General features: G+C 39.1%; 1 protein-coding gene across 3 annotated transcripts in view; it reads left to right on the top strand.

Annotated features, from left to right (window-relative positions):
* The first annotated feature begins 4,131 nt into the window (after positions 1-4,131).
* The window catches only part of C2CD6 (C2 calcium dependent domain containing 6), a 124,078-nt gene continuing 108,745 nt past the window's right edge, over positions 4,132-19,464 (top strand). For all 3 annotated transcript variants that reach the window (XM_045078570.1, XM_045078568.1, XM_045078567.1), the window contains exon 1: positions 4,132-4,421. In XM_045078570.1, the coding sequence (XP_044934505.1) occupies positions 4,173-4,421 (249 nt within the window). In that variant the 5' untranslated portion in view covers positions 4,132-4,172. The remainder of the gene's footprint in view (positions 4,422-19,464) is intronic.

Here is a 19,464-nt window from a genome sequence, read left to right as displayed (position 1 = left end):
AGCCCTGCTGACACCTTGATTTTATTTACTGTGACCCATGTCAGACTTCTGATGGACAGAATGCTAAGATAGCCAGTGTGTGTTGTTCAACCTGCTAAATTTGTCAGAATTTATTAGGGCAGCAATAGAAAGTTAATACAGGGTTGAAGGAAGTTTTGATCCTATGGAATGCGATGGGGAACATGGGCTATGTTGATGATGGTGTACCTGACATGGGCATAGTGCCTTTAAATTCTTCAGGCCTGGCAAGGATGGCCTGGACTTCAGATCTCCCAATCACCCCAGCAAGTACATACTCCGGTGGACCTGTACAAGTGGATCAAGTGCAGCTTTGGCCATGATGACTGGGAAACTTTAAGGAAGTTCATTGCCAATTACATGTCTACATAAGTGGCTCAAAGTCATCTTTTTTCCTCACCTTCTCTCTGCATCCAATGTCAGTAGAGTGGCTTAGTGGAGTTTCTGAGGTGTCAGCAAGCAAGATCCCCAGTGAGGCTTTTGTTTTTTGGGGGGTGCAGGTTATTCAGAAATTAATACCTACCTCTCCCCACTCCCCTTAAGCAGAACAACACATAGGGACTCCTTGGCCTGTCCCCAGAAATTCAGATTTAGTAGGTCTGAGGTGATGCCCGGAAATCCACTTTTTAGAAGCTGTCCCAGGATTGTGATAATAGCTAGTAGACTAACTAGCACTTGGGACCTCTGGCCTACATCACCATTTATAATCAATTATGAAATGTAAAGCTTAAATTATGATACATGATTTGATTTCAATCAAATTGCTAGTTTTGTGAGAGGACAAAAAGATGAGAAAATGAATAAAACAGACTACCTGTCTTCCAGAGACTTATATTCAGAAGACATGACAGGCATAGGAGAAACAGAATCTAGAAAAGTTCTGTGGGTAAGATTGAGTATGGGCATGTCCTTTATGAGATGGATGGGATTTCTACTGGTGGAGATGGAGGCAAGAAAGGGGCCATATGCATGTGAGAGCTCTGTGGGCTTTTCATTTGGAAACTATCAAATGTAAAAATGTTGAAAGACTAGTGTTACAGCAACTGTAATGTAAAGTAACCTAGATTTAATAATTGTTAAAATTTTGCCACATTTGCTCATTTATTTTTCCTGGTGTACCCCACACCCCTTTTGTTCTTGCTAAATCTTTTTTTTTTTTTTTTTTTTTAAGAGTGAGAGCAGGGGTAGGGAGAGTAGAGGGAGAGAGAGAGTCCCGAGCAGGCTCCTTTGCCCAGCATGGAGCCCAACATGGGATTCAACCCCACAACCCCAAGATCATGACCTTAGCTGAAATCAAGAGCCACACACTCAATGACTGAGACACCCAGGCGCCCTGTTCTTGGTAAATCTTTTGAAAGTAAGTTGGTACCATCATGTCACTGCAGTGGAATATGTAAGCATGCATTCCCCAAAAATAAGAATATTGGTTTACATAGCACAATATCATTAATAGTCTATCCTCAAATTTCCCCAGTTGTCTCTCAAGATGTGGTCAAGGCTTATGCATTTCATTTGGTTGTTTTATCTCTTAATTTTAAATGGCCTTCTCACCTTTTTTTCTCCTCCCTATGACATTTTTAACTGAAAAATTTCCTGAGATAAATGTAGATTCATACTTGAGAAATAATACAGAGAAATCCTTTGCACACCTTGCCAGTGTCTCTGAATAACATTTTACAAAGCTGTCGTATAATATTATATCTGGAATATTGACATTGATAAAACACACTGATCTTTTTCAAATTTCCCTCGTATTACTTCAGCTGGTATGTGTGTGTGTTAATTTCTCTACAGTTTACCAGTTAGGTAGGTTTGTGTATCTATACAAATTTCCAAAATTTTGTCATTTCAAGAATGTAATCTTTTGGGATTAGCTTTTTTCTGCCCAGGAGAGTCATCCAAGCTGAGTGACCATCTCTTTTCATTGCTCAGTTGTACTCCAAGGTAGGTACACACTTTGTACCTACAAACCTGCAGTTTGTTGAAATATTTCCCTGTTGGAGAACATCTGAGTTGATTCCATTTTTGGCTGTTAATGAATAAAACTGCTATAAACATTTGTGTGCAGGTTTTTGTGTGAATGTATGTTTTTATTTCTCTGGGATACTGTCCCAAGAGTGCAACTGTTAGATTGTATGGGAGTTACAGTTTTAGTTTTTCAAGAAATTGCCAAACTGTTTTCCAAGTGGCTATGACTATCTATACTTCCTCTTAATGTTTCTTTTTTTTTAAAGAATCCAAACCATTTTGTTTTCAAATGTCCCATCTACATTTTGAATATTGTTGATTTTTTTTCCCCTAGTAACATCACTCAATTTGTTCTCTATCTCCTGAATTTCCTGTAGACTGGAGGTTAAGTCTAGGAGTTTGACTAGATTCAGGTTAGATATTTTTTATGTTGTGTCACATGAGCCCTTAGGAAGTTATCGTGAGCTGGTGGGCACAGTAGTTAAACACCAAACACCATAGACTTGATAACAGCAAACAGGTACTGGGGGCCTTGGGCTCTTATGCCATGAACCCTGAGGGGTACAAGGTGAGGATCAAGTTCTACTCCTGTAAGGGCCTACTTAGCCAGAGGGAGCCATTTTGTTGTTTATGCAGTAAACATCGATTGACCCTGCCCCTCCCAGAGGAACTTACTTAAAAGCAAGTCCGGGAACCCAGTCCCAGGTAGCAAAGTCCAGATACAAGGGCGGGTCAGGCCAGGTGGATACATCCAATCAGTGGGGGCACATACTGTCTCCCTAGCTACCAAGGAGAGTGGGCCCCACCTTTTGGGTGCCAATTCTGACCAAGGTGATAGGCTAGTTCAAATAGCTACTATGGGGTAAATTGAAATTCAATTGGCCACCCATGTGTGACCTACAATGACTATGCAGTTTTCTGTGTTGCAATCTCATTGGCCACCTTGTGTGGGGCCAGGCTCAACCACATGACCTTTGCTCTATAAAAGTTAGTCTGTGAGGCTGGGAGGGGTTGCCTCTTTGTAAGAGAAGGCCCCTACTGGTCGGGTTTGATTCTTGATGCTTGGCGCGAAATAAAGCTTTGCTTGACCTTCACTTTGTATCAGTCTCACTCCTTTGATCATGGACCCATTATTGGGGGCCCTATCACCCCCAAAGAACTAGCTTTTAAAATTAACTAATTCTCATAGCATGAGCCCACTAATAGTGATACGCCAAGTCGTAGCTTAGAGACAACAGTCAATTCTGCTTTGAGGGTATGTATATGGGGTTATAAGATTTAACTGAAAGCTGAAGTTTGAGCTGGCTCTTGAATAAAAGAAAAATAGATCCCAAGTAGAATATGCTGAGATAGAGTGCATTTTTGGATCTCCTTGGTTTCAAAGGAATTCAAATTTATGGCTAATGAAGAAGCTCTGAAAGTTTCTGGTTTTGATCCATTTTTATTGCTTTGTTTTGTTTGTTTTTAAAGGTAAACTGTATTAATATTGGGGCAGTGGAAAGGGTGGATGGCCGCAGGCTGGGAGATCCAGGAGTAAATCATTACAGTTGTGTATGTGAAGTGTCCAAAGCTAGGTGCCGTAAAAAGAAAGAGTAGGGTTCAAATACTTAAGGTTAGAATTAAAAAGCATGTCTGAAGTTTTCAGCCTTTGTGGCTATGATATTGCCTTATTGAATGAGTTTGCAACATACTAGAGGTCTGGGAGGGAAGATGAATATTAATGTGTGTGATGAGTGTACAGGACAGTAAAGATGTCCATCCAAGGAGACTGTTGGAAGCATAATATCTGGAGCTCAGGTGACAGCATAAGGAGGTGATTACTGATATTGTAAATCCCCCCAGAAGGAACTGGTTTAGGGAAAAGAGGCTTATGATGGTTTAAAGGGCAGACAAGTAAATGAACTAAGGCGTTCCATCACAGTGGTGAAGAAGCTTGCTGTTCGCCAGCATGCTACCACTCCCCTCTAAGGGAGACTGAAATGGCTTAGTTAGGCAAGTGCTTGCAGCGGACCCTCTAGGTTCATTAAGTTCACTCTCCTACAGTGAGCTCCAGCAGGTGAAGGGGTGAGTCGCGCGTTGCGTGCACGCATGCGCCGGAAAAGTCCTGGCTAGGCGGCTGGAGGACTGCGCCTGCGCACTCGCAGGCCGGCAGTTAAGCGCAGACCGGTCCCGCAGAGGATGGAGGGATGGAGTCGCCCCAAGAGTTGCGCAGAGGTTCCAACGCAGCTGATAACCGTGGCGGGCGCGTCCATTCCCTGTACACAGCCCCTATACTTCAGAGGAGTCCTCCTGCCAACCTGGAAAATATGCACAGCAGAACGTCGGGATTTTCTGCGGTTCGTTACACCCAGGACCAAAACAAGACCGTGAATGGTCTGGACCAAAACATGCCCAAGGACCAGAACAAGGAGGGCGCTGGGTACCGGCTGCTCAATGTGAGTGGGGCCCGGCCGGCGGCGTCTGTCCCCTCCCTGGCCAAGGATCCAGGGGTCAGTGAGTGGGAGAGAAGGAGACCTGCCCTAAGTTGGAAGGTGTTCATAGCTGAGGAAGCGCTTAGTTGTGGGAGCTTGAAGATTATTTAACTTGTCAAAGCCTTGTTTTATTAACTTAAAATAAGACAATAATTTAGATAATAATTATGACAGTCTGCCTTACATATAGGGTCGTCCGAAGATCTGAGGGAGATAATGATGTAAAGTGCTGAACAATGCAAAGCGCAGAGTAAAGAATTGTCAGCTGTTGTCATGACCATCATTAGGAATCCATTTATATGGTTATAATTCATTTATATGGTTAAAGGGCTAAACTCCAGAAACTTCAGTTACCTTGTCTTCAATTCCTAAGGCTCTTACAGATGAACTTGTAGGAGCAAATCTGTGTCATGTCTGAAAGTGAATTGTTGGTCTTCTGTTAATAATTAGGAAGATTAATTTATATTTGAAATGTGTGAGACGCTTGAGTTTACCATATAGTGGTACAGGCAGAGGATGGAGGAAATGGAAAAGGAGAGTCACAATGAAACTCACCTTTTCAAAGCGTTAGAAGATGATTAGGAAATTTTACAGTCTCTCTTGGTCTTAAGTTATTAAAAGAATAGTACAGTTAAAAGTATCAGGAACAAATGGTACACAAAAAGATGATGTCTTTTGTAAAATCAAGGAGTTGAATAATTTGATCTCTAAAGTACCCTCCTAATTCCAGAAACCTAGAATACTCTTGGGGCATTGTTAAGATAAATTGAGAGCATATTAGGATTTAGCTATAATTGTAGGAAAAATTTGTAAAGGTTGTGTAAGAGGGGTGTGCTTGGAAGTTTACGCCATAGAAGGTGTTTGTTGTACGTCGTTTTAAGGAATATGTACTTTATTTTGTAAAATGGTGATTTCCACTGCTTTTTTGAGTAATAGGATTCCTTTTTATTGCAAAAAAAAAAAAAAGGGAAAGTTCCTCACAGAAGAATAACTGGCTTTTTATTGACTGGGAAAATCTTTAATGATGAAAACCTACTGACTGGGAAAATCTTTAATGACGAAAACCTATTGACTGGGAAAATCTTTAATGACGAAAACCTACTGTGCAACATTGTTTTTAATTTGCTGATAGGTACAACACCAGCTACATACAGTCAAAACAGAGTTGTGCACCTATATGCAGGGTACAGTGTTTACCCAAGTTTGGTTTCCCAAATATTTGACCATAGAATATTTTAATATTTTGACAGAACAACAAAAAGAGCTTAGGAAATGAAATGTGCACTTGAACTTAATTGTAATGCTCTTATGGACGAATTCCTTTCAAACCCAGATGCAAAGGAATGAGTTCATGTGCTGTAGATGTTCATTATACAACAAATTTAGAGTAATATGAGAATATGTTATTAAAATTATTATAATAGCTCTAAGATACACAGTATAGATCATTGACCACAGAATGGATGGCTCTCTTTAATAAATGTAACTGCGCATCGGTATACAGATGGAACATTGTATATTTAGGCAACATGTAGTCTTTCTATGATTTCTTGGCATTTTATGGCACATGATTTCTTGAAAGCAGATTATCATAGAGTAATAACAGCTATATAAATGGGTTAGCATTTTCTATTCAAAATACAGTTTTTTAAAACTTGGAAGCAAATACATCGCTGAGTTATATTTCACATTGTATCAGAATACATTTTGGAAAGCAGTAGTTTGCAGATAATGCTTAGAATACATTTGACTTCACGGATGTCCAGGGTTGAGAACCATGGCTATAGGAGGTAGGAAAAGCTGGTGGATTTTAAGCAGGGGGAAGACATGAATCAGATGGGCTGTGTTGAAAAAAATGTTTGACTGTGAGGGTTTAAGGAGAGATGAAGAAACAGTAGGCAGTGAGGACAGCAAAATCTCTGAGCGATGGGAAAGCATGAGCTTGAAAGCACAAGAAGCAGTATCCTTCTTGGATAGGAAGAAGGGCGTCTCTTCCTCCAGATCAGTGTTTATTTTATCCTTGGATCTCCAGTATCAAGACCTTCAGGGGTGCTTATTAAAATCTAGATTCTTGGGCTTCCACTTTAGACCTACTGAATCAAGAGGGCTAGGGCCCAAGAAATGTGCTCAAATCGTAAACTACTCCCATGGTTCTTAGGTTCATGTTCGAAGGTTACCACAAATAGTGGGAAAAGATAGGCATGGATGTGGGGGGTGTGGACTGAGGGTGTAGGCGGGAGAAGGAAGCATATGGAGTCAGAAGAGTTTCATGAACCGGGTGAAAGAAAAAGGAGGGATGAGTGGCTGGAGGCTCGGGGAGATTAAAAGAAGGTTTATTGAATGTGTTTCACTGGGTATTTCCACCTTGTTATATCTTGTGTGAGGGTTTTTTTTTTTTTTCAGTTCAATTATGATTCTGTTAAAGATGGTTTTCTTTAAGTATAGCTGACACACAGTGTTGCATTAGTTTCAGTTGTACAGCTTAGTGAAGTGGCAAGTTTACACATTGTGCTGTGTTAACCACAAGTGTAGTTGCCATCTATCCTGGTACATTGTTACTACAATAGCATCGATTATGTATTCCTTAGGTTGTGACTTTTATTCCCATGATTTATTCATTCCATAACTGGAAGCTTGTATCTCCCTCTCTGTCAACCCATTTTCTCCAATTTTCCCGTCCTCCTCTCTGGCAACCATCAGTTTGTTCTCCATATTTATAGATCTTCTTCTTCTTTTTGTTTGTGTATTCATTTTATTTATTAGATTTCACCTATGAGTGGAATCATATGGTATTTGTCTTTCTCTGAGTTATTTAGCTTAGCATTATACCATTAGGTCCATCCATGTTGTTGCAAATGACACAATTTCATCTTTTTTATAGCAGTGTAATATTCCATTGTATGTATATACCACATCTTCTTTATACATTCATCTGTGGATGGATACTTGGGTTATTTTGATATCTTGATGATTGTAAATAATGCAGAAATAAACATAGGGGTGTGTATATCTTTTCAGTTAGTGTCTTTTTTTTTCCTTTGGGTAGATACCCAGTAATGTGATTGCTTGATCATAGGTCATTCTATTTTTAATTTTTGAGGAGCCTCCACACTCTTTTCCCCATTGGCTGCACCGGTTTTCATTCCCACCAATAGTACATGAGGGCTCCTTTTTCTCCACATCTTCACCAACACTTGTTTCTTATGTTTTTTATTTTAGCCCTTCTTACAGATATAAGGCGATATCCCATTGTGGTTTTGTTTTTGCATTTCCCTGGTGATGATGTTGAGCATCTTTTCATGTGTTTCTTGCCCATCTGTATGTATTCTTTGGAGAAATGCCTAATCAGGTCCTCTGTCCATTTTTTAAATTGGATTGCTTGCTTTCCTTGTTTCCTTGTTGAGTTGTATGAGTTCTTCATTTTGGATACTAACTCTTTATCAGATACATTATTTGCAAATATCTTCTCCCATTTCATAGGTTGTCTTTTAGTTTTGTTGATGGTTTCCTTTGTTGTGCAGAAGCTTTTTATTTTTAATTATTTATTTATTTTTTAAAGATTTTATTTATTTATTTGACAGACAGAGATCACAAGTAGGCAGAGAGGCAGGCAGAGAGAGAGGAGGAAGCAGGCTCCCTGCTGAGCAGAAAGCCCGATGCGGGGCTTGATCCCAGGACCCTGGGATCATGAGCTGAGCCGAAGGCAGAGGTTTTAACCCACTGAGCCCCCTAGGCACCCCAGAAGCTTTTTATTTTGATGTAGTCTCAATAGTTTATTTTTGGTTTTGTTTCCTTTGTCTTAGGAGACACATTTAGAAAAATATTGTTGCAGCTGATGTCACAGAAATCACTGCCTGTGCTCTCTTCTAGAATTTTTATGGTTTCAAGTCTCCCATTTAGTCCTTAACACATTTTGAGTTTACTTTTATGTATGGTACAAGAAAGTGGTCCAGTTTCATTCTTTTGCATGTAGCTGTCCAGTTTCCCAACCTTTTGTTGTAGCGACTATCATTTTCTCATTGCATATTCTTGCCTTCTTTGCCAAAGATTAATTGACCATATAATCATGGTTTATTTCTGGACTTTCAGTTCTGTTCTATTGATCTATGTATGTGTTTTTCTTTTTATTTTTTACTTCAATTCAATTTAATATAGAAGATATTTAGTTTCAAGGGTAGAATTTAGTGATTCATCAGTTGCATGTAACACACAGTGCTCATTATACCAAGTGCCTTCCTTAATGCCTGTCTCCCAACTACACCCTTCTCCAGCAACCATCCGTTAATTTCTTTTTTAAAAAATTTATTTTTTATTTATTTTCAGCATAACAGTATTCATTATTTTTGCACCACACCCAGTGCTCCATGCAATCCGTGCCCTCTATAATACCCACCATCTGGTACCCCGACCTCCTACCTCCCACCATTAGTTTCTTATAGTTAAGAATCTCTTATGGTTTGCCTTCCTCTCTACTTTTATCTTACTTTATTTTTCCTCCCCTTTCCCTATGTTCCTCTGTTTGGTTTCTTAAATTTCACATATGGTATTTGTCTTTCTCTGACTGACTTATTTCACTTAGCAGAATACCCTGTAGTTCCATCCATGTCACTGAGATTGCCACAATTTCATTCTTTTTGATGGCCGAGTAATATTCCATTGTATGTTGTCAATGGGAGTGCCAATGCTCATATTGGAAAAGCTTGACAGTTTCCAAATAGCAACTTTGGAAAAGTTTGATAATTTCTTATAAAAGTAAACATATGCTTAACATATAAGCCAGGGATCCCACTTCTATGTGTTTATGTAAGACAAGTGACAACAAAAGTCTATACAAATACGTCTTGTTTATCCATTCATCTGTGGGTGGACATCTGGGCTCTCCATAGGTCAGCTATTGTAGACATTGATGCTATAAACATTGGGGTGTATATGCCTCTTCAGTAACTATTTTTGTATCCTTTGGATAAATACCTAGAAGTGCAATTTCTGGGTTATAGGGTAGTTTTATTTTTAACATTTTGAGGGACCTCCATATTGTTTTCCAGAGTGGCTGCATTATTTTGCATTTCCACCAACAGTGTAAGAGGTTTCCCCATCCCTCACCATTATCTGTTATTTCCTGAGCTGTTTATTTTGGCCATTCTGACCAGTATGAGGTAGTATCTCATTATGGTTTTGATTTGTATTTTTCCTGATACCGAGTGATATTGATCAATTTTTCATGTGTCTGTTGGTCATTTTTATGTCTTCTTTGGAGAAATGTCTGTTCTTATCTTTTGCCCATTTCTTGATTGGATTATTTGTCTTTGATTGTTGAGTTTGACAAGTTCTTTATAGATCTTGGATACTAACCCTTTATCCATAACATCATTTGCAAATATCTTCTCTCATTCTGTAGGTTGCCTTTTAGTTTTGTTGACTGTTTCCTTTTCTGTGTAAAAGCTTTTTATCTTGATGAAGTCCTAATAGTTCATTTTTACTTCTGTTTCCCTTGCCTCTGAAGACTTAACTAGCAAGAAGTGCTGCAGCCTAGGTCAAAGACGTTGCTGCCTGTGTTCTTCTCTAGGGTTCTGATGGATTCCTGTTTCACATTTAGGTCTTTCATCTATTTTGAGTGTATTTTTGTGTGTGGTATAAGAAAATGGTCCAGTTTCATTCTTTTACATGTGGCTGTCCAATTTTCTTACACTATTTGTTGAAGAGACAGTCTTTTTACTACTGGATATTCTTTCCTGCTTTGTTAAAGATTAGCTGGCCATAGAGTTAAGGGTCCATTTCTGGGTTTTCTATTCTGTTCCATTGATCTGTGTGTCTGTTTTGTTGACAGTACCATAAGATCTTGATTACAGCTTCGAAGTCTGGAATTGTGATGCTTCCACAAAGTTATTTGTGGTCTACATTATTATATTATATTATTTATATTTGATATATTTGTGGTCAACATTATTCATTTGGTTTTTTTTTTTTTTAAAGATTTTATTTAGGGCGCCTGGGTGGCTCAGTGGGTTAAGCCGCTGCCTTCGGCTCAGGTCGTGATCTCGGGGTCCTGGGATCGAGTCCCGCATCGGGGTCTCTGCTCAGCAGGGAGCCTGCTTCCTCCTCTCTATCTCTGCCTGCCTCTCTGCCTACTTGTAATCTCTCTCTGTCAAATAAATAAATAAAATCTTTAAAAAAAAATAAAGATTTTATTTATTTGTCAGAGAGAGAGCAAGTGAGAGAGTGAGCACAGGCAGACAGAGTGGAAGGCAGAGTCAGAGGAAGAAGCAGGCTCCCTGTGGAGCAAGGAGCCTGATGTGGGACTTGATCCCAGGACGCTGGGATCATGACCTGAGCCGAAGGCAGCTGCTTAACCAATTGAGCCACCCAGGCATCCCTCATTTGGTTTTCTTTATCAACATTATCTCTGGTCTTTTCTGGTTCCATACAAATTTTGGAATTGTTCCAGCTCTGCGAAAGATGCTGGCGCTATTTTTATAGGGATTGCATTGAATGTGTAGATTGCTTTGGGTAGCATAGACATTTTAACAATATTTTTTCTTCCAGTATTTTTCCATTTTTTGTGTCTTCCTCAATTTATTTCATAAATGTTTTATAGTTTTCAGAGTACAGATCTTTTACATGTTGGGTTAGGTTTATTCTCAGGTATCTTATGGTTTTTGTGCAATTGTAAACAAGATTGATTCCTTGATTTCTCTTTTTGCTGTCTCATTTTTAATATATAGAAGTGCAACAGACTTCTGTGCATTGATTTTATGTCGTGCTGACATAATTGCAATAGTAATTCTTGAATTCCTATATCAATTCTATCAATTTTCTGCTGGAGTCTTTGGGTTTTCTACATAGAGTATCATGTCATTTGTGAAGAGTGAAAGTTTGACTACTTCTTTGCTGATTTGGATGACTTATTTCTTTTTGTTGTCTGATTACTGAGGCTATGTCTTCTAGTACTATGTTGAACATCAGTGGTAAGAGTGGACATCGCTGCCATGTTCCTGGCCTTAGGGGGAAAGCTCTCAGTTTTTCCTTGTTGAGGGTGACATTCACTGTGGGCCCTTCATATATAGCTTTTCTGATGTTGAGATACGTTCCCTCTATTCTTACATTGTGGAGGGTTTTTAATCAAGAAAGGATGCTATATTTTGTCAAATTCCTTTTCTGCATCAGTTGAGAGGATCATATATTTCTTATCCTTTCTTTTTATTAATGTGTTGTATCATGTTGACTGATTTGCAAATCTTGAACCACCTTGCAGCCCAGGCATAAAGCCCACTTGGTAATGGTGAATAATCCTTTTAATATACTGTTGGATCCTATTAGCTAGTCTCTTGGTGAGATTTCTTGCATCCATGTTCATCAGGGATATTAGCCGTAGTTCTCTTTTTTAGAGGAGGCTTTTTCTAGTTTTGGGATCAGGGTAACGCTGGCCTCATAGAGCAACTTTAGAAGTGTTCCCTCCATTTCTGTTTTTTTGGAATAGTTTCAGAAGTATAGATATTCTGAAAATATTTGGTAGAATTCCCCTGGGAAGCCCTCTGGCCTTAGACTCTTGTTTGTTGGGAGTTTTTTGTTTTTTGTTTTTAATGCTGGCATGCTGAATATCTTCTTTTTTATTTTTTATTTATATTCAGTTTAGTTAACATAAAGTCTATTGCTAGCTTTAGAGATGGAATTTAGAGATTCATCAGTTACATGTAACAGCCAGTACTCATTCCATCAAGTGCCCTCCTTAATGCCCGTCACCAGTTATCCTTCCCATCACCACATCCTCTCCAGCAACCCTCAGTTTCCTATAGTTGAGTCTCAACTATATAGTTGCCTCCTTCCCTGTTTCCATATTATTTTATTTTTCCTTCCCTTCCCCTATGTTCATCAGTTTTGTTTCTTGAATTACACATATGAGTGAAATCATATGGTGTTTTTCTTTCTCTGACTTATTTCACTTAGCATGATACCCCCAGTTCCATCCATATTATTGCAAATGACAAGATTTTGTTCTTTTTGAAGTTGTAGTAGTCTATTGTAGTGAGTAGTATTCTAATATATATATATAATATATCTATAATAGATATATATAATATATATCTATTATAGTGAGTAGTATTCTAATATTTAATAGAATACTATTCACTACAATAGACTACTACTACTACTACTACTGAGATATATATATATATATATCTATATAGATATATATATAATCTATCTCACATCTTCTTTATCCATTCATCTGTTGATACACACCTGGGCTCTTTCCATAGTGTTGGGAGATTTTTGATTACTACTTCAGTATCCTTGCTGGTTATGGGTCTGTTCTGGTTTTCTGTTTCTTCCTGTTTCTGTTTTGGTAATTTGTAAGATTCTAGGAATTTAGCTGTTTCTTCCAGATTGCCCTCTTTTTGGTATATAATTGTTCCTAGTATGTTCTTATAATTGTATTTCTGTGATGTTGGTTGTGATCTCTCCTCTTTCATTCCTGATCTTATTAATTTGGGTCCTTTTTATTTTCTTTTTGAGAAATCTGGCTAGGGGGTTTATCAATCTTGTGACTTGTTCAAAAGAAAAGGCTCCTAGTTTCATTGATATGCTCTGGTTTCTTTTATATCTGTCATTGATTTCTGCTATGATCTTTATTAGTTCCCTTCTCCTGCTGGATTTAGGTTTTATTTACTACTCTTTTTTTTTTTTTTTTTTTTTTCAGTTCCTTTAGGTATAAGGTTACATTGTATTTTTGAGACTTTTCTTGCTTCTTGAGGAAGGTCTGTATTGCTATATACTTCACTCTGGACCACCTTTGCTCCATTTCAAAAGTTTTTAACTGTAATGTTTTCATTTTCATTTGTGTCCATGTATTTTTTAAAATTAATTTATTTATTTTCAGAAAAACAGTATTCATTATTTTTTTCATATATCATGTTACTTTCATCTGGCCTGCAAAGTTTCTGCTGAAAATTTAGCTGATAGACTTAAATGGTTTCCTTTGTATGTAACTGTTTTCTCGTGTTTCTTTTAAAATTCTTTCTTTATAATTACTTTTTGCCACTTTAATCACCTTGTGTTTTAGTACGGACTTCCTTGGATTGATTTTGTTGGGGACTTTCTGAGCCTTTTGGATCTGGGTATCTGTTTCCTTCTCCAAATTTGGAATGCTTTCAGCTATTAATTTATCTTCAAATTTTTTATTCCTTTCTTTCTCTTTTCTGCTGTGATCCTTATAATGCAAACATTGTTACACTTGATGGGGTCACTGAGTTCCCTTAATCTATGCTCAGTTTGAGGGGCACTTGGGTGGCTCAGTTGCTTAAGTATCTGACTTCAGCTCAGGTCATGATCTCAGGGTCCTGGGATTAAATTCTATATTGGGCTCCCCACTTAGCTGGGAATCTGCTTCTCCCTATCCCTCTTCTTCTCCTCTCGCTGCTTGTGCCCTCTGTCTCTCTCTCAAATTAATAAATAAAATCTTTTAAGAAACCTATTCTTATTTTTCATTAATATCTTTTTTTCCTCCTGTTACATTGAATTGTTTTTCATTATTCTGTCTCCCAACTCACTGATCTATTTCTCTGCTTCCTCTAGTCAACAATTTACTTTGTTTATTTTTAGTATATTTTAAAATTTAGTTATTGTGTTTTTCATCTCTTCATTTAAGATTCATGCTTTTTTATGTTTTTTTCTCTCTTTGTTCAAGTTCTCACTGACGTTCTTCTCTGTTTTCTCAAGTCCAGTGAGTATTTTTGTGACCATTACTTTAAATTCTTTATCAGCCTATTAGTTATCTCTGTTTCCTTTGGTTCTCTTGATTTTATTTTGTCCTGTTCTTTAATTTGGGGCATATTCCTCTGTTAGGTCATCTGTGTCTGTTTTTATGTGTTAGGAAAGCCCGCTACATCTGCTATTCAAGTAGTGGCCTTATGAAAAGGACCTGTAGTGCCCCCTCTTCACCAGAACCAGGTGCTTCAGGGGTATCTCTTAAGTGTGCTGTGTACTTTCTGTTGTGGTTGAGCTCTGATTGTCTTCAGTAAAGTCATCTGCAATGGCCTTGTTTGCTTGTTGTGGGAAAAGTTTAGTCCCTGTGCTGCAAAGGGCCAGTCTGGGGTTACCTTGGGCTTGAGTTGGGTCAGACCAAATGCCTGCACTCAGCTTGTTTGTTAGAACTGCAGTTGCAGTGAACTGCAGGATATTCTCCCTGCATTGCCTTTGGAAGGCTTTGTTGGTGGGCAGGGCCTATAGTCAGACCAGATGTTTCCCCCAGTTTCTCTGTTGGAGGTTGTAGTGACCCTGTACTACTGGGTTCCCTTCATGTGCTGCCCTCTGTGAGGTTTTCGTTGGTGGTTGGGGCCAACAGTCGGATTATATGTCTGCCCTCAGCCTTGGGCCACAGATGTACTGGTGTGTTGGGTTATCTTCTCTCCCCAGGGTGGGAGTACTTTGGACTGGTGCTGGCCACTGGGCTGCTTGCACAATGCCATGTTTTTGGCACCTCCTTGGATGGGGATATCCCCTAGTGGGGATAGTTGGATGGCATAGATCTGCAGGAGAAAATAGGGGTGTGGAGCACTGTTAAAAAGTTAATGGAAACAGAAGGAGTCAAGATGGTGGAGAAGTAGCAGGCTGAGACTACTTCAGCTAGCAGGAGATCAGCTAGATAGCTTATTTAAAGATTGCAAACACCTGCAAATCCATCGGCAGATTGAAGAGAAGAAGAATAGCAATTCTGGAAACAGAAAAACAACCACATTCTGAAAGGTAGGACTGGCGGAGAAGTGAATCCAAAGCGACGGGAAGATAGACCCCAGGGGGAGGGGGGCTCCCGGCAAGCGGTGGAGCAACAGAACACAAAATCAGGACTTTTAAAAGTCTGTTCCACTGAGGGACATCGCTCCAGAGGCTAAACCGGGGCGAAGCCCACGCGGGATCAGCGTGGCCTCAGGTCCCGCAGGGTCACAGAAGGATCGGGGTGTCTGAGTGTTGCAGAGCTTGCGGGTATTGGAACAGGAAAGCCGGCTACAGAGACAGAGCCGACAGTAAGCTCGCAGCTCGGGGTTACCTTGAACTGGTCTCAGGCTCGGTGAGCTCGGAGTGCAGCTGGAGGCCAGGCCCACGGGAGTTACTGGGCACTGTTCTCTGAGGGCGCACTGAGGAGTGGGGCCCCGAGCTCTCGGCTCCTCCGGGCCGGAGACCAGAAGGCCGCCATTTGTATTCCCGTCCTCCAGAACTACGGAAAGTGCTCAGGGAACAAAAGCTCCTGAAAGCAAACCCAAGTGGATTACTCAGCCCGGCCCCTGGTAAGGGTGGTGCAATTCCGCCTGGGGCAAAGATGCTTGAGAATCACTACGACAGGCCCCTCCCCCAGAAGATCAACAAGAAATCCAGCCAAGACCAAGTTCACCTACCAAGGAGTGCGGTTTCAATACCAAGGAGAGCAACAGAATTCCAGAGGAGGAGAAAGCAAGGCACGGAACTCATGGCTTTCTCCCTGTGATTTTTTTAGTCTTGCAGTTAATTTTTTTCTTTTTCATTTTTTTTCTCTTCTTCCGCTAAATTTTTTTTAACTTTTACCCTTTTCTTTTTTAACATTTTTTAACTAGTTTATCTAATAAATATATTTTTTCTTTTTTATATTTTTCTTTATTCATTTTCTTTTTTTAAATTCTTTCCTTTTTTTTTCCTTTTTTTTCTTTCTTTCTTTTTGAACCTCTTTTTATCCCCTTTCTCCACCCTCACGATTTGGGATCTCTTCTGATTTGGTTAAAGCATATTTTTCTGCGGTTATTGCCACCCTTTTAGTATTTTACTTGCTCCTTCATATACTCTTATCTGGACAAAATGACAAGGCGGAAAAATTCACCACAAAAAAAAGAACAAAAGGCAGTACCGAAGACTAGGGACCTGATCAATACAGACATTGGTAATATGTCAGATCTAGAGTTCAAAATGACGATTCTCAAGGTTCTAGCCGGGCTCGAAAAAGGCATGGAAGATATTAGAGAAACTCTCTCGAGAGATATAAAAGCCCTTTCTGGAGAAATAAAAGAACTAAAATCTAACCAAGTTGAAGTAAAAAAAAGCTATTAATGAGGTGCAATAAAAAATGGAGGCTCTCACTGCTAGGATAAATGAAGCAGAAGAAAGAATTAGCGATATAGAAGACCAAATGACCGAGAATAAAGAAGCTGAGCAAAAGAGGGACAAACAGCTACTGGACTACGAGGGGAGAATTCGAGAGATAAGTGACACCATAAGACAAAACAACATTAGAATAATTGGGATTCCAGAAGAAGAAGAAAGAGAGAGGAGAGCAGAAGGTATACTGGAGAGAATTATTGGGGAGAATTTCTGCAATATGGCAAAAGGAATGAGCATCAAAATTCAGGAGGTTCAGAGAACGCCCCTCAAAATCAATAAGAATAGGCCCACACCCCGTCACCTAATAGTAAAATTTACAAGTCTTAGTGACAAAGAGAAAATCCTGAAAGCAGCCTGGGAAAAGAAGTCTGTAACATACAATGGTAAAAATATTAGATGGGCAGCTGACTTATCCACAGAGACCTGGCAGGCCAGAAAGAGCTGGCATGATATTTTCAGAGCACTAAATGAGAAAAACATGCAGCCAAGAATACTATATCCAGCTAGACTATCATTGAAAATAGGAGAGATTAAAAGCTTCCAGGACAAACAAAAACTGAAAGAATTTGCAAACACCAAACCAGCTCTACAGGAAATATTGAAAGGGGTCCTCTAAGCAAAGAGAGAGCCTACAAGTGGTAGATCAGAAAGGAACAGAGACAATATACAGTAACAGTCACCTTCCAGGCAATACAATGGCACTAAATTCATATCTCTCAATAGTTACCCTGAATGTTAATGGGCTAAATGCCTCAATCAAAAGACACAGGGTATCAGAATGGATAAAAAAACAAAACCCATCTATATGTTGCCTCCAAGAAACTCATTTTAAGCCCAAAGACACCTCCAGATTTAAAGTGAGGGGGTGGAAAAGAATTTATCATGCCAATGGACATCAGAAGAAAGCAGGAGTGGCAATCTTTATATCAGATCAATTAGATTTTAAGCCAAAGACTATAATAAAATATGAGGAAGGACACTATATCATACTCAAAGGGTCTGTCCAACAAGAACAATTTTAAATATCTATGCCCCCAACGTGGGAGCAGCCAACTATATAAACCAATTAATAACAAAATGAAAGAAACAAATCAACAATAATACAATAATAGTAGGGGACTTTAACACTCCCCTCACCAAAATGGACAGATCATCCAAGCAAAAGATCAATAAGGAAATAAAGGCCATAAATGACACATTGGACCAGATGGACATCACAGATATATTCAGAACATTTCATCCCAAAGCAACAGAATACACATTCTTCTCTAGTGCACATGGAACAGTTTCCAGAATAGATCACATCCTCGGTCCTAAATCAGGACTCAACCGGTATCAAAAGATTGGGATCATTCCCTGCATATTTTCAGACCACAATGCTCTGAAGCTAGAACTTAACCACAAGAGGAAGTTTGGAAAGAACCCAAATACATGGAGACTAAACAGCATCCTTCTAAAGAATGAATGGGTCAACCGGGAAATTAAAGAAGAATTGAAAAAAATCATGGAAACAAATGATAATGAAAATACAACTGTTCAAAATCTGTGGGACACAACAAAGGCAGTCCTGAGAGGAAAATATATAGCGGTACAAGCCTTTCTCAAGAAATAAGAAAGGTCTCAGGTACACGACCTAACCCTACACCTAAAGGAGCTGGAGAAAGAATAAGAAAAAAGCCCTAAGCCCAGCAGGAGAAGAGAAATCATAAAGATCAGAGCAGAAATCAATGAAATAGAAACCAAAAAAACAATAGAACAAATCAACAAAAGTAGGAGCTGGTTCTTTGAAAGAATTAATAAGATTGATAAACCCCTGACCAAACTTATCAAAAAGAAAAGAGAAAGGACCCAAATAAATAAAATCATGAATGAAAGAGGAGACACATAGATCAGTGGAACAGAATAGAGAGCCCAGAAATAGACCCTCAACTCTATGGTCAACTAATCTTCGACAAAGCAGGAAAGAATGTCCAACACCAAAGAAATACAAACTATTATAAGAACATACTATGAGCAACTCTACGCCAACAAATTTGACAATCTGGAAGAAATGGATGCATTCCTAGAAACATATAAACTTCCACAACTGAACCAGGAAGAAATAGAAAGCCTGAACAGACCCATAACCAGTAAGGAGATTGAAACAGTCATTAAAAATCTCCAAACAAACAAAAGCCCAGGGCCAGACGGCTTCCCGGGGGAATTCTACCAAACATTTAAAGAACTACTTCCTATTCTCCTGAAAGTGTTCCAAAAAATAGAAATGGAAGGAAAACTTCCAAACTCATTTTATGAGGCCAGCATCACCTTGATCCCAAAACCAGACAAGGATCCCAGCAAAAACGAGAGCTATAGACCAATATCCTTGATGAACACAGATGTGAAAATTCTCACCAAAATACTAGCCAATAAGATTCAACAGTACATTAAAAGGATTATTCACCACGACCAAGTGGGATTTATTCCAGGGTTGCAAGGTTGGTTCAACATCCGCAAATCAGTCAGTGTGATACAACACATCAATAAAAGAAAGAACAAGAACCATATGATACTCTCAATAGATGCTGAAAAAGCATTTGACAAAGTACAGCATCCCTTCCTGATCAAAACTCTTCAAAGTGTAGGGATAGAGGGCACATACCTCAATATCATCAAAGCCATCTATGAAAAACCCACCGCAAATATCGTTCTCAATGGAGAAAAACTGAAAGGTTTTTCGCTAAGGTCAGGAACACGGCAGGGATGTCCATTATCACCACTGCTATTCAACATAGTACTAGAGGTCCTAGCCTCAGCAATCAGACAACAAAAGGAAATTAAAGGCATCCAAATCAGCAAAGAAGAAGTCAAACTATCACTCTTCGCAGATGATATGATACTATAT

The sequence above is a fragment of the Mustela putorius genome, unplaced genomic scaffold (genome assembly GCF_011764305.1).
Source record: "Mustela putorius furo isolate JIRA1106 unplaced genomic scaffold, ASM1176430v1.1 tig00000275_pilon_pilon_pilon, whole genome shotgun sequence".
NCBI lineage: Eukaryota > Metazoa > Chordata > Mammalia > Carnivora > Mustelidae > Mustela > Mustela putorius.
Note: the sequence above shows the minus strand (reverse complement) of the source record. Positions and strands in the feature narration are given on the sequence as shown.